The sequence below is a fragment of the Rhincodon typus genome, chromosome 24 (genome assembly GCF_021869965.1).
Source record: "Rhincodon typus isolate 14 chromosome 24, sRhiTyp1.1, whole genome shotgun sequence".
NCBI lineage: Eukaryota > Metazoa > Chordata > Chondrichthyes > Orectolobiformes > Rhincodontidae > Rhincodon > Rhincodon typus.
In genome coordinates, this window is record NC_063355.1 from 37218028 (window position 1) to 37241519 (window position 23492).

At 41.9% G+C, this 23492-nt stretch overlaps 1 protein-coding gene across 1 annotated transcript in view; it reads left to right on the forward strand.

Annotated features, from left to right (window-relative positions):
* The window catches only part of LOC109910584 (seizure 6-like protein), a 240985-nt gene that overhangs the window by 81926 nt on the left and 135567 nt on the right, over positions 1 to 23492 (forward strand). Inside the window, exon 3 of the mRNA XM_020509799.2 lies at positions 13527 to 13531. Within this exon, the coding sequence (XP_020365388.2) occupies positions 13527 to 13531 (5 nt within the window). The remainder of the gene's footprint in view (positions 1 to 13526; positions 13532 to 23492) is intronic.

The window sequence follows — 23492 nt, forward strand, 5'->3', positions numbered from 1 at the left end:
AAGGGATTCGAAGGTTATGGGGAGAATGCAGGAAAGTGGACATGAGGAATTTTATCAGCCATGATCCTGTTGAAGGGCGGACCAGACTTAAGGAGCTGAACAGACATACACCTGTTTTTATTTCTTATGGACTTCTGGACTTATACCATATATGAGATGCACTGCAGTAACCAGCAACGGCTCTTCAGTCAGCAACTTCCAAATCTTTGAAGTCTACCTCCTACAGGGTCAAGGGGAGCAGGTGCGTGGGGCACACCCACCATCTGCAGGCCCCCCCACCGATGACACACACCATCCTGGCTGTTCCTTCATTGTCACTGGGTCAAAATCCTGGACCCCCTTTTGATGTCCTGATACCAGATGTGCCAGATATTGTGTAATAATTTCAGGAGTTCAGAATTGACTTGACAACATTCAGCACCTTCAGCACAGGCATTCCTTCCCTGTGTGCAGGAGCTGGGCCATTCATAGAATTCTAGAAGCCCTACAGTATGGAAGCAGGCCATTCAGCCCATCAAGTCCACACCAACCCTCAGAAGAACATCCCACCCAGACTCACCCCCCCCCCTCAACCGTAACTCTTACCACTTCATTTTTCATGGCTAATACACATCCCTGGGCACTACGGGCAATTTAGCACGGCCAATCCACATGACCTGCACTCCTTTGGACTGTGGGAGGAAACCGGAGCACCCGGAGGAAACCCACGCAGACACAGGGAGAATGTGCAAACTCCACACAGACAGTCACCCGAGGGTGGAATTGAATCCCAGGTCCCTGGCACTGTGAGGCAGCAGTGCTAACCACTGAGCCACCATGCCATCTCAACTGACAATTCCAGTGTGCTGAACTCCTTTCACATGACTTGTGTTCATGGAGCAGCCTGTGTGAGCATACATCATGACTTGGATTACTTCCAGGCTTAAGCTGACACCTACCACTTTCTCCCAGTGCAGCTCTGGTTAGAAATCAAACTGTGGCCTTGCCAGTAAAGTCTGCATCCCTTGAAAAAAGAATGATAGTGGCTTTCCACACCATCTGCAATCACACTATCAGCTCTGCCTTTTGGAGGTACATCAGAATGAGAAAATAAATTGGATGCAAAGTTGCTGCGTGGTTAACTTTAAAAATCGTCTGCAGCTTGATGAAGCTTAAATGCTATGACAGCTGAAGTCTGAAGTGGGTTTACACATTGTGCGACACCCTGAATGCTTTTTGACAGTGTCACAACCTGACTACAGTCATCCCAAGGAAAGGATATCAACTCCGACTGTAAATAGATGGAAAAGCTACAACTGCATTTTTTTCTATTGAAAGCCAAGGGAAAAATAGCTTCCAAGTTAAACAGTTGAGACAAGGGCTACAAATGTTGAGGCCGCAAATGTCAACATTTTAAACCAGTGACACAGCAGAAGACTTAATGCAGCAGGGCTGAAGGTTAAAAGCATCATTTATCATGAGCAAGTACTGCAGTGTCAAAACATATTCGTTTGTTTCTTTTCCCCTTACGTTCTTGCAAATTTTGTGTATGTCAGCATTTTCTGCATTATACAATATCTACGTTTCAAAAGTACTTCATTGGCTGCAAAGTGCCTTTGAAGATCTTGAAGTTGTGAAAATTGCTATACAAATGCAGTCACTATAGCATGGCTAGATACAAAGTAACATTCAAAAATGTCTGTATATTTTATTTCACCCATCAGTGGGGAAATGGCACTAGTTTCTCTGTGAGCAGGAATTTTATTTACCGTGATTGAAAATGTCTTCTCTAGCTGCAACTTTCAGGCTTTCCACATGTTGTTGACTTTTCTCTGAGTTATCGCCGAGGCTTAGCCAATCAAGTACAGCGAACATAGATCAGGTATCAGAATCATATAATGAAACACTGAAAAATGAACATTACTGTGACACCATTTCACTTCCCCTTTTCAGTCAATTCTGCTGTCAAAAGTTATGTGGAGATTGAGTCAACTATCTTGCTCTTTCCCTGAAATTAATCATCTCAAGTCTAGACGTTATCCAGGTGTTAGGGTTGGAGTTGTGGGGCTGGGTGGGGTATCATTTCTTCTGAGCTCCCACTGACCTCCATTTTATTCGGGATTCTTGATCACCTCAGTCAGACGCTGTCTTAATGGTAAAGGCACCAAATGATTTCTTTCCTCTTGCATTCAATACTCACACCAATGTTTGATGTTTTGATGAGATGTACAGTCTTGAATTTCTGGTCCAACATTAACTGAACATGAGTCAACAGGCATTGTTTGATAGCACTATTGATGACTCCTTCTATCAGACTACTGATGATTGAAAGAAGGGTCATAAGGGAGTGTTAATAACTGTAGTGCATTTATCTTGGTTCTTGCAGTTGGGACAGAACTGGACAATCTTTCACCATGCTATCTGGGTGCATGTGTTAATGCTGTACTGGAGCTGATTATCTAAGTGAGTGAGTTTCAGGAGCATTTCAGAATGTCAACATCCACAATATTTTTTCTTTTTGGAAAGTTGTGAGTGTGGTTATCCACACAGACCTTAACCACTACAAGCACTGTGCTGTCGTGTCCACAGTCCTTTTAGTTAAGCCACCAAAGTGAAGGCCTCTTTCAAAATACTGACCAAAGTTTTGGCCGTATGTCTACGAACCTCACTTTAAAGCCGTTACTATCCCATTAACAGCCAGGTAAAATTGTCCCCATAAAAACGGAGAAAATCAGAGCAGTTGTAGGTCATTTGCCCCCTTAAGCCCACTTGATACAATAATGCCTGATCTACTGCCTTAACTCCAATTATCGCAGACTGCAGGAAACCAAAGCTCTGTCTCTCACAGCCTTAAATGTATTAATCAATGTCCCAAGCACAACACTCAGTGATCAATAGTTCCAATCCTCTGAGTTAAGAAATTTCTCCATATCCTGGTCATAAGTGATTGGCCCCATGTTCTGGACTCTGACCCCATGTTCTCTACTCCCCAGCCGGAGGAAACGACCTCTTAGTGTTCAACCCTGTTGAGCATTTCAGGATTGTCTGGGCTGAACTGACTGATCAGAACCTCCACGGACGCTCACTTTTTTCTCTATCAGTGAGTGTGCTTGTCTAGTGGCAAGTATTGATTTCAGTATGGATAAGGCAATTCCCTGAACATTCATCCTCTAGTCCTGATATAGGATAATTTCTTCCCTAAGCACCAAGCAACACGGCTTTTACATAACTTCATCTCACTATTGATGAGATGTATTGGAGCCAACTTGAAATAAATCTGTTCTTTTGGAAAGAATAATTATCTCTGCTAATACTTGGTTTGGATGCAGTCACATTTATCTCACTAACTCCTTCCTTTGAACTCACTGGAGCCATAAATAAATCTTGTTGACTCAGTCTTAATCCACTCATCTCTTAATCACCTAATCTAAACCACTTAATCTCATTCTGGAATAAGTCCCCTTTTACATTAATAATCTCCATCATTGTTCAAATGCAATTGACTACAGAGCAGCGGGGCTTGTTCTGTGAGTTAACTCAGTCACAAGACAGGTGGGATCAAGAGAGACAACATTACTCCTTCGCCATTATATTTTGGATGATTCTGAGTTGCTGTCCACGCTGGAGGTCATAACATCTTCTGTCTCCAAAGAAATTATCTGTAGCTATAAGCAAAATTTAATTCCCTTGATGCTGAACTCTTCTATTAAATCTTGCTCTTTCAAGTCTTTTTTTTGTTATGAGTTTAAAGTAATTCTCAAAGTCTCACAAAATTTCACCAAAGATCTATATTGTTTGTTTTATGCCTTTTTATGCTACGACATCACCACCTACATACCCAATTGCATGCAAAAGTGTAGTCTCTTGTCCAGCTTTTGACATAGTATCTAGCTTGCAAATAGTTCTGTATCTAACAATTATTTTCTCCAAGATTTCCAATTCTGTGTCTTATTTACTCCATCTTTGATGTTAAATTGTCCTGGCTATATTATTTCTGCTGCCGTGTCTTCCTGCTGTGATTTTTTTCCTTGCTTCAAAGCCTTTCAATCCTGTAGCATAGGAATGCTGCTACTGTGTGCTACTACACTTCAAGATTTTCCCACACTTTGGATTTTCCCACCTTTCTCACAGCTGCTCGAGATGAATCTTGCTAGTTGAAGCCTGAATAAACAACTCCCACTTCCTTAATAGTTTTACTGAATGAACCCTGCTGCCAGTGGCTTTAATGCCAATTTCCATTCTTTTAATGGCTTTGCTGAATAACTTCCACTCTTTATAGCTCAATATGATGGATCCCATTCATCTAACGGGTTTTCCTAGATGACTCCCATTTTCTTCGGTTCAGTGGTTAGCACTGCTGCCTCACAGCGCCAGGGACCCGGATTCGATTCCAACCTCGGGTGACTGTCTGCGTGGAGTTTGCACATTCTCCCCGTGCCTGCGTGGGTTTCCTCCAGGTGCTCCGGTTTCCTCCCACAGTCCAAAGATGTGCAGGCTAGGTGGATTGGACATGCTAAATTGCCCCATAGTGTTCAGGGATGTGTAGATTAGGTGGGTTATAGGGGGACGGGTCTGGGTGGGATGCTCTGAGGGTCGGTGTGGACTTGTTGGGCCAAAGGGCCTGTTTCCACACTAGGGATTCTATGATTCTATGGAATAATAGTTCCCTCTTCGATCTCCTCTTCAATTGACCTTTTGCTTTCATGGTTCTTTCCTGAATGAGTTCTGCTTTTCACAGGCTTCCTGCAGTTTAAGCAATGGATCATCCACATTTTTGGGATTTCAACAGTTTCCTAACATTCCCATTTTGTAAAACTTTGCCTGCTTAGACTTCCGAATTGCCCTTTATCATTTCAGTTCTACCCCTGCAACTATGCAAGTCTTGCCCTGGTTTACCTTACCAAAATTGTTGTTCCCATTCCAAAACACCACACAGATCATTGACCCACTGGAAACAGGTTCTCCCTATTTAATTCTGTCAAAGCCTTCCTGATTGTGAATGTCTCTAATAAGCCCCATTATAACCTTCCCTGCCTTAAGGAAAAGTGCTCGGAGAGGCTGGCTCTTCAGTGACAAGAGCTCACCTGCTGATCGCTTAAAGTGCTGATACCATTGACAAATCATAAATGTGATGGAAATGACAACATCATATTCTGGTTGTCAGTTCACCGCAGCAAGTAGCTTTCCTGAGCATTACTGTTGATGGCAAGGCGAAATACTGCAAGTATCATTCTTTGCCATGGCCCTCAGATGTGGAATGCACACCTCAGAAGCCCACCCATTATAAATGTGGCCCATTCCGTGCCGCTGAAGACTAGCATGTTACAACAATGCAGCTGACTGAACCGGAACTAACTATGAATAGATGGTATTCTGTTGTACATCGATCTACATTTATAGCCTCATTGTTAACCAGAATCAAAGGCAGACACCCACATATAGACTAACGTAACTGGTATTTTCTTTGCTCATTGTTAACAGCCTGAGTTGTCATGGTAAGCAATTGTGTTGAAAAGTCATGATGTTGCACATTATTGATCACCTTGATACTCAGAGATTTCTAACATGGATACACGGAAGAAAGAAATTTCCAGTAAGGAATGCAGAAGCATTGCACTTCCTGTTTTTCTCTCCCCTTTAATAAAGACAGAAGCCTTGAAATTGCAAGCATTTGCTTGGTTGATACACGAAAGCATTTAAGTCACAATGGATCCCCGGAAGCACTTCTCTTCTGTTTTGTTATTATTCTACCTTCTAACTCTCTTCCTCCTTTCCTGAAAATGCCAAGTTACTTGTTGAAGTGAATAGTACACTGGGCCTCAGCAACCACAGGCCAAAGGAACTGAAGGGTTCCCTGGGTTAGAGAGATGAGGGGTTGAGAGAGAACAAAGCACACATTCTCTTGTCTACAGTCACCAACCAATAACACTGTTTTTCCCATCATTCTAGAGAGTGCACATCAAAGAACATCATGCGAGGGCAGGATGGGACACCACCATGAGATCCCCCTTAAGGTCAAATAGCTCACCAACAAAACAGTCTGGGATTGTGAATGATAAAAGTAGTGGAGGAAATGCTTCAGGAATACCCTCAAGGCTGGTGAAGTGCGACATTCCCGCAGACACCTGGGAATCACTGGCCACGAGAGCCCAAAGTAGAGGAGAAGCATCTAGGAAGGCATCGAGCAGCTCGAGACTTGCCATCAGAAAACCGGAAGCCCAGTGAAAACAGCGAAAGGAGCCAGCTGCCACACCAGCATCCCACCCACACTTTTCCATGACCACCTCCTGCCCCAAGTGTTTCAGATTCTGCAGAACCCATGTCAAACTGTACAGCCACCTACAGACTCACCCTGAGAGTGGAAGAGAGTCATCCTCTTCTGCCAGGGATAGCCAATGATGAAGATGGAGGCCATTTCTAGAAGCTGTATGTTGTTAGAACTTACAGTATTTACAATATTAGCTATAATCGAACGACAGAGCAGACTTGATGGGCCGACTGGCCTAAATCTGATCCTATATTTTATGAGAAAGAAGGCAGGCTGTGGAATAGTTAGTGTACAGAAACAGACCATGGCCAGATTTCAATTCATGAATTACCTCAATTGTCCAGACATTCAGGCTTGCTATCAAGAAAAACCGAAAGAACTGCAGATGCTGTAAATCAAGAACAAAAACGGAAGTTGCTGGAAAAGCTCAGGAGGTCTGGCAGCATCTGTGAAGGAAAAGATCAGAGTTAACGTTTTGGGTCCAGTGACCCTTCCTCAGAATGGGTCATGGTACCTGAAACATTGACTCTGATTTTTCTTCACAGATACTGCCAGACCTGCTGAGCTTTTCCAGCAACTTCCGTTTTTGTTGCAATCAAGAAATGTTGCTTCAACAAACATCAGGCCTCTAACAATAAACTAATGCTCTGGAGTTAAGTGTAGCTTCATGTTTCAACTGAATGGATATTAAAGGAATTTTTTTTTTTTTGTTTTCATGGAAATCAGCTTGAAAAGCCAGTAAATTATTAATGACGCATCATAATAAAGTGACAAGCTTGAAAATATACCTATTATTTCCATATCTGGAGAAACGAAAATCAAAATGTAACTGCAATATTGAGCATTGAAACCAGTTATTCATATTCATTGCAGATCAAGATCAGAAATGGCGCATTTGAAGATGGTATTACAGACACAGCCAAGCAGGCTGATATCTTGCAATCGTCCATTTAAAAATTGCAAATTCAAAATTCCACCTTGCATTGAAGAGTTTCATAGTCCAATGTATTCTAAAACATTACAAGGAGCTGTCTCCAAAATAATGTGATTTCTCTTGGCCAAGAAATATCAATACCCTATCCCCAAAACCCACCTCCTTCTGCAGCATCCTATTAAGGTGTTAGTCTGCCCTGAGCCATTTGTTGAATAGACAGTGCTATCATTACTGGTGTTCCACCATGCAAAGGGTAGACTGTGTGTGTCAGTGGGTTTTGGAACATAGACAGTCTTTCTCCAGACATACACACGCACACACTAAACAAATGTGCCTGCACACACGTGTGGACACAGACACAGATGCACACACACACACACACACAAATGCACACACATCCACACATAAACACATGCATGCACAAATATGTTCAGGCACCCACTGATGTTAATAGATGCATGCATGCCAACACTCAATATTTTGCACCAGGTTTTTTTTTGCTGTGGAACATGGAAACATAGAAAATAGGAATTGGAGTAGGCTATTCATAAAAAAGTTTACTGTTTTTTAAACCCGCCTTCCTATATATTCTCTGTCGTTCCACACAGCTGCTATTAGGTGCCTACAGATTACCCCATCTCTGAGATCTGCCCATTGTTATTTCTTATCTCCACCAATACAGATTCTACATAATCTTATCCAAGATCATTTCTTACTAACATAGTAACTCCATCTTATACTAACAAGGCCACCCCAACATACTTCCCTTCCTGCCTGCCCTTTAGCAAGGTGAATGCTCAGTTCTCAGCTTTGATCTGCTTGTAGCCGTGTCTCCGTAATGTTCATAAGAGCATACCCATGATCACATTAAGCGACACACCAGACTTGAAGGGCTGAATGGCCTACTCCTGCTCTTAATTCGTATGTTCCACCATCAACAGTGGTACTTACAGCTGCCTAGACTCTAAGCACAAGAATTCCCTCCCCAAAACTCTCTACCTCACTCTCTCCCTGTTCAGATTGTCCCTAAATACCTACCTATTTGCCAATGCTCTTGATCGCTGTTGTGCAAGACAGTTAGTACCTGAAGGGTACACGCAATGAACTCCATCCATCGGGATATAAAGGACAGCTAGTCAGAGAAGCTGCCCAGTTCTATATGTATTCCTCAGCTATTGTAAAACTGTATACCAGAGTGCTTCAGCAGCAGTAATGTGACCACATCTTACAAAGGACTCTCATGTACCTCAGATGTAGCGTAACTAGCTATGAAGTAAAATGTAATAAACTTGTTCTGTTCATCTGCTAAAGGGTTTGTGTGGCCATCCTTCCTCATGTGGCATCAATAATGTAGCCTAATAGAACAATTGATGGCACTGGAGGATGGGAGGCAATGGCCTAGTGGTATTATCACTGGACTGTTCATCCAAAGACCCAGGTGATGTTCTGGCAACCTGAGTTCAAATTCTGCCATGGCAGATGGTGGAATTTGAATTCAATATATATCTGGAATTAAGAGTCTAATGATGACTGTGAATCCATTGCTGATTTTTTTCAGAAAAGCCCATCTTGTTTACTAATTCCCCTTAGGGGAAGGAAACTGCCATCCTTACCTGGTCTAGCCTACCGGTGACTTCATACCTGCAGCAATGTGATTGACTCATAACTGCCCTCTGGGCAATAAATGCTGGCCTAATCAACAACGCCCTCATCCCGTGAATGAATAAGGGAAAAAAAACTGAATCTACTCAATGCATCCCAGATGGTTTTGTTGGGTATGAGTGTGCCATAAAGAATCATTTGTCCTGCCATCAATTATCTGGCCCATTGCCAAATTTTGTATGAAAATCATTCCTGTGAAGCATCTTAAGATATTTTGCTATGTTAATGGTACACAATTACTGCAAATTACTATTGGTTCAAGAGATGGGTGCTAGAGAAAATAGAATAGAGAAACGAATTGTGTTCTGGTTGCATTTATCTTTAAAATAGAATTTGAAGACTGAGATCTTCATTGGTTTATGTGGTTCTTTTGCAAATACAGTGTTAATGGTTATGGAATTAAAATCCCCTAGGCTCTAGACAGTGACTAATTATATTTTTAACCAATTAGTCCTAAATTGAGTTGAAGGTCACTTATACAAACAGATTGGCTTAAATGATGACAAAATGGAAGTATGAGACTCTATAATCAGCGATGCTCAATGTTAATCAGTGATGGAGAGTAACACAGTGTTCCTTCTTCTATTGAAAGCAAACATTCAAAACCTGAAGAATGATTCGCTCAGTCTGTCAGTCCATATGTTATACTCAGCCTTCAGCCTAAATATTATAGCTATTTTTCAGTCTTTATATTCCAATCCAACATGGCAGTAAAAATGCTTTAAACCGGACAATGGAGTGGGATTTAGAATTTAGTCAATAATTGGAGACATTACCCTTGGATAAATATTAAAATTGGGTTCTGCGTGATGAGAGCTGGAAACAATGATAGTGCAAAACGGTAGATATTTATTAACTATTCACAAACAGTTGGCTCAGCTAGACTCCATTAGAACCTTCTTCTGTCAGCTCCCATGGAGTCTAACATACTATGGTTTCACTGATGACGCACTCTAGCTGTTTGTGAAACAGCTATTCAGCCCTTATGCTATAACTCCTCCCAAGTCTTTTATCCTACACTTAAACTACTTTACTTTTATCCTAACCCCGCCTCCCCACTCCACCACCACTTCACAGTCTCTTACACCAGAGGTGTCAATCTCCAGTTGTGGTCTCATTCTCTTGGAGACAGTGTAGGATGTATACTGTCTGCAAACTCTTCCTTGGAAGGTGCTGACGTCATCAGACTGGGATCCCTGCTTCTTAATCACTGTGGGAAGATGATGCATGGAGATTTTCATCTCCGCTTTCCTTTTCTCTTTCTTTCAAACACACTGGGGCAAAGGTAAGCTGATTGCCACTTGAAAGAATGAAGCTCAATCAACTCCTGTGAAGAATCTTGCGATTGTATCACCTTCTTGCTGCTTTCTTGAACTGCTGCAGCCCATGTGATGTAAGGACAGTGCTGTCAGGAAGGGAATTCTAGGGTTTTGACCCAGTGACAGCGAAGGAATGGCAATATATTTCCAACCCAGAGTGGTGAATGGCTTGGAGAGGAACTTTCATGCAGTAGTGTTCCCATGTATCTGATGTCCTTGTCCTTCAAGATGGTAAAGGTCATGGGTTTGGAAATGAACAAAGAACATCCTGAAGAAGGATTGCTAAAGTTGTAGGAAGTTGTCTTTTTATAGAGAATAGTTCTTCTTGCACGCAGTCTTCAGTTTGAGTCTGCTCCTCAACATCTATGAAATTTCAGTAGGATGTGTAGCATCACCAACATCAGCAGAGAAAGAAACTTTCAGAATCGGAGAGCTGACTCCTTCTTGCACCTACAGCACTATTAGGATCTGTAATAAGCTCCTAAGTAGTTTTCTGTTCGCGAGAACTTATTGCCAATTCAGCGATATCTATAATATATATCTTGGCAATAGGAGGAAGTGCTGATGTTGGTACTTCACCTAAGGGAGTCTTCTTTTGTTTCAAAAATATACTTTGCTCATAAAAATACCTTTATATAAACATAGTCACAAATGCAGTTTGGTTCTGTAGCATATCAAGGAAACAAACAAACATTGGATTTTGACTCTATCCTAATAAACCAAAGACATCTCTTACTTGAACCAGACTATATTTGTATGCTTTTGAGGCATGAGGGTGGGCCTAATAACTGAATGGATCCCTATTTAATTTTGGCAGAAAGAACTCACACCTAAGTGGCAGGTTGCTGTTGGCCCTTGACATTGCTGTCTTCAACAGAATGAACTGACTGATTTGCGTCTCTGTCACTTTCCCAAAAGCCATGCTGATCGCTCTCTGCAAAGACATCAGGACTGCAATTTTCTACCCTGGTTTTGATGAGGAAAGCGAGGTTCCGGATCTCTTCCCGTGTCAAATCGTCACTATCAATGACATTTTGATTGTCAGTCTCAATAGGAGGTAGACATAGAGAGGATATTTCCCCTTATATATGGAAGAATCAAAATACAGGGATTCACTGTTTAAAAATCAGGAGTCACCATTGAAATCAGAAATGACATAAAGCTTTTTCTCCCAGAAGGCCACGAATCTTTGGAAGTCTTTTCTTCAAAACATGGTGGAAGTTGTGACCTTAAATATTTTTAAGGATGAGGTGGATAGGTTCTAGTTAAGCAAGGGGCTAAAGGTTATCAGGAGTAAGCAGAATTTAAGGTTACCGTCTGATCAGCCATGATCTTGTTGAATGGAGGAGCAGGCCTGAGGGGCTGAATGGTCTAATCCTGCTTCTTGATTGTATCTTTCTCTGAAAAAGAAAATCAAGGTGTAGAATGTCATCTTGCAGCTGGTCACCTTCATCTTTGGTGCACTTCTCCCCCCACATCTTCTAGACAGTCCTCAAAGAGAAATGAAAGGCCTCAGATACTCTCCTAGGTCCTAAGAATAATGTTTCTTCAATGAAGACTGATTAACACTGTATTGAGTTAACTTGGATTTCTTCCACAACTGGAAATTCAAAGTCACGGAAGAACAATGTTGATCAAGATTAAGAGTATCAGTGATTTCTTTCCTTTGTATATTGATATATGCCAAGCGCCTGCCCTCAGACCCTGATTGGAGTATCACCTGTGCCATGAAGTTGGACAAAAGACAGAGAAATTCAGATGAGAGCCACAATGTGATCTCTAACAGAGTAGCACTCCCAATCTCATGTCCAGTTTATGATTTGTGCTTCTATTATTAACCATGATGTCTGTGTACTGGAAAACCTCTTATAGGTCTAGCATTTCCTTGTAGAAGTATTCATCTTGGTCTTGAGTGTCATTTACGTCTTGAACGTTTACATTCGAGTGGTCTGGCTTTAAAATGTATGTCCTGAGATGGAATTCTTCTGTTACTGTGGAAAAACATCTTAAAATGGCCACTGTTATGGCAATGCATGGCACTGATAGCTGAACAGCCTTGGCTATAGGGAGGTGTTTACCCACCATCGCATGGAAATGGAGCAATGGCGATAACTGAGGCCTCTTTCCATTGGAGCTGTTTTCTTAGTGCATTTTGGGAGCCTTCTGACGATAAGCTGGATTGGGGCTGCATCGATGGTCTAGCCACATGAAACCTCCCCGTCCTCAACGCCCCAGATGAGCAGCCAGTCTCAAGAACTGCACTGCTTCAGCCAACATTAGGTCCTCTGCAAGAGTTCCAATATAGCATCCCAACTATGACATGCTCTATCACAATCTCATCACTCATTGGCAGTTAACTCCAACATCAATTATAGAAGGGATCAATACCTCTCCGGTCCATGTCTGCACTTAATGAGTTTGACCCAACCCTTTTCAACCCAGTGCTATAAACTAAAACATGAATCGAAGGGAAATAAAATGTACCTGTGCTTCTGATGCCCCAAATTCTTCCTGGAACATATGTGAAACAGATGATTCCAATATCGACAGCCTGACACAAAAATGGATTCAATCTGTTTCACTGAAATGAATGCCTATGGTTTATGCTAGGTGCTTTACCTCAAATGACAAGTGGTGTGAATTGTGATCTTGGCCTTTGTGAAGTTATAGAGTAGCTGGAAGGGAGCCAGGGCACAGCTGCCAGACATTACTTCTGCCTCCTTTACAATGCTTTGTGACTACAAATTAGCAGAGATATATAGTGAGGGAAATAAATCTTTTTATCCAACATCAATAAATAACATTACGTAAAGAGTGCAAATTTAGAGACAATTAATATAAGACAGTTAGTAGCAAATCAATTTGGAATTCTTTACCCAGAGCATAATGAGAATGTTGAAACTGCTACAATATTGAAGGGTTGAGATGAAAAGTATAGATGCATTTTAAAGGGAACTTAGACAAATACAAGAATTAAATAGAAGGATTGGATAACAGAGTTAGTTGAAGTAAGAGGATTGCGAGGAACCTCATGAGGGGCATAAATACTAGTACAGACCAGTTGGGTCAAATGGTCTGTTTCTGTTCTGTAAATTGAAAGTAATTAGTGGATGTCAATGTGTTTTTCACTTTCACTGATCTATGTGATTATAAATTAAGCCATTGTAATTTCCCTAATGAACTTTGAGCTTTGAACTGTATCCTGCATCCGTTGTGTGTATGTGATCAGCTCACAATGCAGCTAACATTAGCCTTTGATGGCAGACGGGGGAACCATCCTTGCAACATGGAGAATAAAGTTGATAATGTTAGGAAGTTGGCCTAAATAATTCAGTGAGAGAAAGAGATAGAAAGCAAGACAGAGAGGAGGTGGAGAAAGAAATGAATGATTAAGTGAACATGAGCTGATTACTGGAAGAATAAGGACATTTCTTTCCCCCCAACAATGTGATAAAAGGTCAACACATTTTTCTCAACATATTGAATCTTGCTAACAACATGCACAAAGTGACGACTTTCATCATTGTTGGGAGACTGTCTTATTTCAGTGAGATACAGACTCGTGAAACACAGACTGAGCTGGTTCAGTAAGCTAGCTGATGATGCTGTAACAACAGTGTATCAAAATGCCGTAAAAATTTACTGGCGTTTTGAGATCAGGTTTACCTGGATTATTGCTGTAAATTGATCAGCAGACAAGGAGACGCAAGATCAAGCTAGGAAAAGATAGTTTCCAGGCAGGTACCTGAGGATTTATCTTCAAAGAGATGTCATCGTATAGAATTAACTTTCAGTGTAGTGAGGGCAAGAAATTTGAAATCATTTGATGTCCATGGATGATGAGGGAATTGTTGGAGGTACACTGTTAGGAACTCTGTTGATGGATGAATCAGAATGGACCAAATGGCCTTTCTCCTCCATAATTTTTCATATGAGCAGAGTATTTATTTTTTATCTTGGAGCAACAAAACGATGACATTAGTTTCTTTATGCATAACAGGTTCTATTTAGTGCTTTAGAATATCTACTCCATGCCTCAGCTCTGACCCCCACCTCCTACTGCAATTTGATTCACTCTTTTATCGAATCCACATGCAGGCTTAGTCAATCAAGTACAGTGAGCATCAATAGTAAGCAAATTCACAAAATCCAACACCAAACAATTGAACCATTGACCTCCAGACATTTTATTTTGTGAGGCAGTTGCAATATTGATTACTTCCACTGGCTTTCATGGACGCAAGGTTTAAATACTGGATTTGACTTTGAATGGGCAGGAAATCAGAAAGGGAAACAAACATTCAGCCGTCAAATACCAAATCTCCTTCTGGCCTGACTGCTTCTGGACCAGACCAAGCTGGCAAGCAGCAATTACAGGCAGCAAGCGATCCAGGGTTTTTTTTTAGCCTGACTACCTACCAATCTTCCATGTCTGTGTCTGTGCCTGTGTGTCCCTGGAGAGGGAATGCAAGGTACTTGCTGGTACAATTGGCTCCTTCTGACAGAGGAACAGTTCATCATCACTCCCAGGAATTATGCCTTAAGTTGAATTGCTTGTTTTCCTATAAACATGTTGGATTTCTTACAGTAAATTAATGGAGTCCCTTTCAACGAGGCTAGAGAGTTCCTCTTTTTTGACCAAACCTACGATTGAATCAAAAGAGGCAGACAACACATTAAACATGTGAAGGAATGCAACATTTCTTTCTGATTCTTTCTCAGTTGAACTGTTGATCATGTTCTTTTGGAATTGACTGTCCCAACATTGTTAGTTTTCTCTTCTGTGCAGTAGAATTGCCTGGAGATATAGAACATAGAACATAGAACATAGAACATTACAGCGCAGTACAGGCCCTTCGGCCCTCGATGTTGCGCCGACCTGTGAAACCAATCTGAAGCCCATCTAACCTAAACTATTCCATTATCATCCATATGTTTATCCAATGACCATTTAAATGCCCTTAAAGTGGGCAAGTCTACTATTTTTGCAGGCAGGGCATTCCACGCCCTTACTACTCTCTGATATATGTGATTATTATTGAAAACCTAACACTTTTTGGTCATACTCCTTTTTCTTTTGGTGAAATTAGTTGTATGATGGATCATTGCCAAAGCTCACCTTGATGTGAGATAGATTTACTGTCATCGCTTTCTTTCCTGAAGGGGATCTACAGGGCCTTTTTGACAATCTTCACTTTAAGAGCTGCTCAGAGAGTGCACGCACACCATTCGACACGCATTGAGATTCAGCTCCCAGATACCACACATGGACCTCGAAGATCCATAGAGTGGCAGAAAATAATAGAAGGAATGTTGGTCTCAGATAATGGAGAATGCCACTTGGTAGTCAAATGAGAAGAGGCTTTTGTCTTAACCATGATGTGGTTCATTACATGATGAAAACTGTACACATTACACTGTTACACATGTTAGGCATTGTTACTGAGAATATGAGGGAGGTCTCAATGTAAGGCCTTAGGGGTCTGAAACTGCTCTCCCAAGTCCATACGACTTCATCGTATTAGACAATGTCCTCAGTGCTAACCCTGTCAGACTCTTACATCCTTATACAACAGAGGTGCCAACAAATTAATTAATACTTGAGTTCAACTAATCACTAAAAACTTTAAACCTTTGTGCATTGTTGAAAAAAGATGCGTTTTGCCAAAGTTCTTAATCTTTCATACGTCAGGCCAAATCATAAAAATACCAATGTAAAGGGAAAACTACATTTATACTGCACAAGAAGACAATGTTGATTTATTGGCAAAGTGAACTCTGACTGATAGAGGTGTTGCCCATGGATAATGCACCAGTTGATGATGACTGAGAGTTAATTGCCCAGCTTTTTAAAAAAATTTTAAGCCAGACAAATTGACTTTGATTAATCAAGGCAGCATCCTGAGAAATGAACTAGGCAATGGTTGCCGTCTGTTTTGTTGAGTGGAAGCAGGCATGTGAGTTTACATGTTCTTTCTGTCTGTGAACAACAGGGCCTTATGTATTAGTAATTGTAGCTTCCAGTATGTGAATGTTTGTACATTGCGAGCCCAAATGATAATGTTAAATAGATTGTCAGGGTAATTATTCATACTCTGGATTATTTAGCAAATACTATCCAATCACTTTAAGCACTCATCTAAATATGTCACCAATATTAATGTCTGACATTCAGCCAATCACAAGGGTATAATTTGTGAGTGAACGAACTCAATGTACAATTAAATTAGGATGCTGTGGGGATGAAGTGGCTTTCAAATAATAACAAACAAATCAAACAGAAGTCACAAAGAACAGGACAGATAAGTAAAAAGATATTGGAACAATAATGCAATGCAAATTTGTATCCTGGTTGGCTTGAGGTTAAAGAGAAAATCTTGCAGGATACAGCTCACTGAATAAATTGACAGAAATCCCAGTTACTTTTCCCAACCGTCTCACAAAGGCAACGAGGCTTGCTGTGGCACTCCTAGCTCTGAGATCAGATCACTCAGCTCAGGTCAAAGATGAAAACACGCCTGGTCTTCACGCACAGCTAACCTGCCAGCCCAAGCATCTCTAGAGACGAACTGCTCGGTCCACAGAATGATTTCTTTTCTTTTGCATGTTCTGTCACTCATATTCATTTCTTCCCTGTCAGGGTGATTGCTTATCTTCTAGGTGAAATTATATTCCTCCTGCTAATATATCTTCACCATGATACATAGCGTACCTGAGCCAGGAGTAATTTATAACATGTAAAAAGTCCCAGATTGCTGTATACCAGACATACTAGTGATTGGTATGGTCCCCTGATATGAGTTACTCTGGAGGGCAAGCTGACAAAATTTGGCAGGGAGCCATATGCAGAGATATTAGAATAAAATACACAGTCGGTTAACTGAGTTTTAAGGACTGTTTTGCAGGGGAAGAAAGAGGGATGGAAAAGTGGGGAGTTTTTGTTAGTGTGTTCTTGGTTTTAGAGTCCTGATAATTATCATGAAAGTGATGGAATTGGTCATGCTGTGTCTTTGCATAGAATTTGTATTCTGGTCCATTTTTCTAGATGCTAAGTTGGTAACTGTACGTAGATTTCCATTGTTAATGTCATCCTGTTTGTTGCCTTATCAATCTTTGCATTTGAAAAGTACGATTAGGCTATGGTGATATCAATACTAACAAGATGGCCATACATAAAGTGGCAATCAAGTATGATGTGAACAGACTCTCAGTATGTGTCCTGTCTCCGCATCTGTCAACCAGTTGGAACTAAACATGACCCTCTCACAGCAGCAATGACTTCAATGTTGGCCACAGCTCAGCACTAAAATCTTTACTGGCTGTTCAGAATCTTCTTAACTGGTTCTTGTCTGAACAATCTCTCCTTTTCTATGTAAACTCCTATGTAAAGCCCTACAACCATACCATAATCACTCCTCTGCACTAAATATGGGTTCAGCTGTTGCTAAGTGGGTAGCTGGTTTGCTGCTGGGTTTGAAGATTGTGAGTTCAAATCTCACTCCAGAGATTCCAGCTCTGGCTCTGTCAGGACTGTGGTCTAGATGGCAGCTCTTGATGGTGCAACATTGTTCCCCCTTGGAGGTAGATGTCCCACTTTCACCTGGGTTAGCCTCATAGCAGCCTGTTGTGGCTGTAAATTGGGCTTTACCTTCAAGTGCATTGACTGCCTGTCAACCTTCATTGCAGGGAGACCAAGCAGTCCACACCTGCACCCATCCTCCAACCTTCCGTTAAATCCAGCGTCCAATTACAAAGTTCCAAGGTTGCGTCCCAGTCCAGGATGGGTGTGCTAACATCAAGGCTGACTCTCCAGGGTAGTACTGAGGGAGTGCAGCATTGTCAGAGGGTGTTGGCGTTTAAATGAGATGTTATATCAAAATTCCATCTCCCTGCTTGAGTAGAGGTAAGAGATCCCGTGGCACTATTCCAGTGAAGGGCAGGGTTCTGACAAATATTTATCCCTCAATTGGTATGACAAATGCACATGATCTACTCATTATCACATTGCTGTTTGTGGGAGCTTGTGTGACTACAAGCCATGTGTGGATTTACTGTTGTGTTTCCAATTCGTGACAATTACTTCAGAAGTACTTCTTCAGCAATAAAGCACTTTGAGATGTCTAGTTATTGTGAAAGGTGCTACATAAATACAAAACTTTCTTGCACCCTCTCTTTCTTAACCTGTTATTACAGCAGCAAATGAGTAATGTTGGAAAAGCAGCAGCCAGTTTGTAAACAGCAAGATCCCACAAATGGAAGTTGGATAATAATTGGATTATCTGTTTTTGTGATCCTGATTGACAAATAAATATTTGCTAGGACACCAATCTAAATCATGGGCTGTATTCCCTGGAATGGTACTTGAATTGATAACCATCTGATTTAGAGGTGAGAGTGCTATTCACTGAATTGAGACCAACACTAATAACAGAGAGCTTGCTATGGTGAGAAGTTAATAATAATTCCTGGCTTGAGGCCAAGGAAGATTTTCCGATAGTCAGAAAAAGGTGTCGGCTGCATTGTGATGCATGCACCTTTAGGCTTTTTCACAGAGAGAAGATGACATGGAGACAAGGAAATGTATGCAGAACAACAATTAGAACTGAGAGCAGGCTCAAGTTTTCTTTTCAAAACAGCCATTATTGGATGACATTGGAGCAGTCATCTTATCTGTTGTTATTCTCTTTGTGTTTCTATCAGCAAACAGCAGTGTGAATAAATCACCTCAATGGATGAAAATTTATTAAAATGTTAGATAAATGCGAGGGAATAAATAGTTTATTGAATTATTGTGGGTTAGTGGGTTTGCGTTGGGTGTTCCGGCTTCCTCCCACAGTCTAAAGATGTGCAGGTTAGGGTGGATTGACCGCGCTAAGTTGTCCCATAGTGTTCAGGGATGTGTAGGCTAGGTGGGTTAGCCATGATAAATGCGGGTTTATGGGGATAGGTAGGGGTTTGGTCTCTGGATGAGACAGGCCATTAACAGAATGAGCTGTGTCAATAATATAATTGCTGCTACACACTTGTTTCATTTTCCTCTGTACCTGAAGGTTCAGTTGGCTGGACAGCTGTCTTTGATGCAGAGTGATGCAGTATGAGTTCAATTCCTGCACTGGTTGAGGTTACCATGAAGGATTCTTCTTCTCAACACTTGAGGTGTGGTTGATCTCTCTCTAATGAGATGGCTGCCTTATGGCATGGCAACACTATGGTGACTTTATACATGACATCAATTTATTTAGAAGCCTCCTCCAATAATCATACAAAGTTTGTTTGAGATCAGAGGTGTTACAATACTGATGCAACCCTTAAACGAAAAATGAGAGCTTGGAAAGGAAACCTTCCATGGCAGATGGTGGAATTCGAGTTCAATAAATACCTCAAATTAGAAGTCTAATGAAGACCATGAAACCACCATGAAAAACCCATCTGGTTCACAACAAAGTCCTTTAGGGAAGGAAACTGCCATTCTTACCTAGTCTGGTCTACATGTGACTCCAGACGCACAGTAATGTGGTTGACACTTAATTGCCCTCTTGGGCAATTAGGGATAGATGGGTAATGAATGATGGCCTGCTCGTGGCACCCACATCCCATGAATGAATAAAGAAAATTAAAGTATATGAAAGGACATAGAGTCATCAGAACTCCAACGTTAATGAAGTTGGTGCAATTTTGGCAGGCTGAAGGAGACAGAGGCTCAGTCCAGAAACTGGGAATCATCTGCTTTTGTTACTTAAAGTTACCATTTGTAGATTTATGCCAACTAGACAGAGTTGGGGAGGCTTGCATGTCATTTTGGTTAAGATAGTGCCTGTGGAACTCAGGCTGATTGTGCATTGCTGTCAGCTAAATCAGACTAAATTCCAGGGGAGGAGGAGTTGAAATTCTTTGTAAGATATTTGGCAATCAATGTGCAATTAATCATCTAGAATCTATCACTCTTTGCCTGCTAATTCACAATAAACTGATGTTGATTTTGGGTTTTAGAGTTTAGATGGTTGGTAGTGTGTAGCATCTGGAAGATACACGGCAGCTACTCAGCCAGTCTCCCAGATAGCACCCTCCAAACCTGCTACCTCATGACTTGGAACATAGAACATAGAACATAGAACATAGAACATTACAGCGCAGTACAGGCCCTTCGGCCCTCGATGTTGCGCCGACTGAAACCAATCTGAAGCCCATCTAACCTAAACTATTCCATTATCATCCATATGTTTATCCAATGACCATTTAAATGCCCTTAAAGTGGGCGAGTCTACTATTTATGCAGGCAGGGCATTCCACGCCCTTACTACTCTCTGAGTAAAGAACCTACCTCTGACATCTGTCCTATATCTATCACCCCTCAATTTAAAGCTATGTCCCCTCATGCTAGCCATCACCATCCGAGGAAAAAGGCTCCCACTGTCCACCCTATCTAATCCTCTGATCATCTTGTATGTCTCTATCAAGTCACCTCTTAACCTTCTTCTCTCTAACGAAAACAGCCTCAAGACCCTCAGCCTTTCCTCATAAGACCTTCCCTCCATACCAGGCAACATCTGGTAAATCTCCTCTGCACCCTTTCCAATGCTTCCACATCCTTCCTATAATGCGGTGACCAGAACTGTACGCAATACTCCAAGTGCGGCCGCACCAGAGTTTTGTACAGCTGCAACATGACCTCATGGCTCCGAAACTCAATCCCTCTACCAATAAAACCTAACATACTGTATGCCTTCTTAACAACGCTATCAACCTGGGTGGCAACTTTCAGTGATCTATGCACATGGACATCGAGATCTTTCTGCTCATCCACACTACCAAGAATCTTACCATTAGCCCAGTACTCTGTATTCCTGTTACTCCTTCCAAAGTGAATCACCTCACACTTTTCCGCATTAAACTCCATTTGCCACCTCTCAGCCCAGCTCTGCAGCTTATCTATGTCCCTCTGTAACCTGCAACATCCTTCCGCACTATCCACAACTCCACCGACTTTGGTGTCATCCGCAAATTTACTAACCCATCCTTCTACGCCTTCATCCAGGTCATTTATAAAAATGACAAACAGCAGTGGCCCCAAAACAGATCCTTGAGGTACACCACTAGTAACTGAACTCCAGGATGAACATTTCCCATCAACCACCACCCTCTGTCTTCTTACAGCTAGCCAATTTCTGATCCAAACCGCTAAATCACCCTCAATCCCATGCCTCCGTATTTTCTGCAATAGCCTACCATGGGGAACCTTATCAAACGCTTTACTGAAATCCATATACACCACATCAACCACTTTACCCTCATCCACCTGTTTGGTCACCTTCTCAAAGAACTCAATAAGGTTTGTGAGGCACGACCTACCCTTCACAAAACCGTGTTGACTATCCCTAATCAAATTATTCCTTTCTAGATGATTATAAATCCTATCTCTTATAATCCTTTCCAACACTTTACCCACAACCGAAGTAAGGCTCACTGGTCTATAATTACCAGGGTTGTTTCTACTCCCCTTCTTGAACAAGGGGACAACATTTGCTAGTCTCCAGTCTTCTGGCACTATTCCTGAAGACAATGACGACATAAAGATCAAAGCCAAAGGCTCTGCAATCTCCTCTCTAGCTTCCCAGAGAATCCTAGGATAAATCCCATCCGGCCCAGGGGACTTATCTATTTTCACACCTTCCAGAATTGCTAACACCTCCTCCTTATGAACCTCAATCCCGTCTAGTCTAATAGACTGTATCTCAGTATTCTCCTCGACTACATTGTCGTTTTCCTGTGTGAATACTGACGAAAAATATTCATTTAGCACCTCTCCTATCTCTTCGGACTCCACGCACAACTTCCCACTACTGTCCTTGACCGGCCCCAATCTTACTCTAGTCATTCTTTTATTCCTGACATACCTATAGAAAGCGTTAGGGTTTTCCTTGATCCTACCTGCTAAAGACTTCTTATGTCCCCTCCTGGCTCTTCTTAGCTCTCTCTTTAGGTCCTTCCTGGCTAACATGTAACTCTCAAGCGCCCTAACTGAGCCTTCACGCCTCATCTCTACATAAGCCTCCTTCTTCCTCTTGACAAGAGATTCAACTTCTTTAGTAAACCACGGTTCCCTCGCTCGACCACTTCCTCCCTGCCTGACAGGTACATACTTCTCCAGGACACGCAATAGCTGTTCCTTGAACAAGCTCCACATTTCAATTGTGCCCAGCCCCTGCAGTTTCCTTCTCCATCCTATGCATCCTAAATCTTGCCTCATCGCCTCATAATTGCCTTTCCCCCAACTATAACTCTTGCCCTGCGGTATATACTGATCCCTTTCCATCGCTAAAGTAAACGTAACCGAATTGTGGTCACTATCACCAAAGTGCTCACCTACCTCCAAATCTAACACCTGGCCTGGTTCATTACCCAGTACCAAATCCAATGTGGCCTCGCCTCTTGTTGGCCTATCTACATACTGTGTCAGGAAACCCTCCTGCACACATTGGACAAAAACTGACCCATCTGAAGTACTCGAACTATAGCGTTTCCAGTCAATATTTGGAAAGTTAAAGTCCCCCATAACAACTACCCTGTTACTTTCGCTCCTATACAGAATCATCTTTGCAATCTTTTCCTCGACATCTCTGGAACTTTTCGGAGGCCTATAGAAAACTCCCAACAGGGTGACCTCTCCTTTCCTGGTTCTAACCTCAGCCCATACTACCTCAGTAGACGAGTTGTCATCAAACATCCTTTCTGCCACCGTAAGACTGTCCTTGACTAACAATGCCACACCTCCCCCTCTTTTACCACCTTCCCTGATCTTACTGAAACATCTAAACCCCAGAACCTGCAACAACCATTCCTGTCCCTGCTCTATCCATGTCTCCGAAATGGCCACAACATCGAAGTCCCAGGTACCAACCCATGCTGCAAGTTCACCCACCTTATTCCAGATGCTCCTGGCATTGAAGTAGACACACTTCAAACCACCTTCCTGCCTGCCGGTACACTCCTGCAACCTTGAAACCTTATTTATGACCTCACTACTCTCAACCTCCTGTACACTGGAGCTACAATTCAGGTTCCCATCCCCCTGTTGAATTAGTTTAAACCCTCCCGAAGAGCATTAGCAAATTTCCCCCCCCCAGGATATTGGTACCCCTCTGGTTCAGGTGTAGACCATCCCATTTGTAGAGGTCCCACCTACCCCAGAATGAGCCCCAATTATCCAGGTATCTGAATCCCTCCCTCCTGCACCATCCCTGTAGCCACGTGTTCAACTGCTCTCTCTCCCTATTCCTCGCCTCGCTAGCACGTGGCACGGGTAACAAACCAGAGATAACAACTCTGTTTG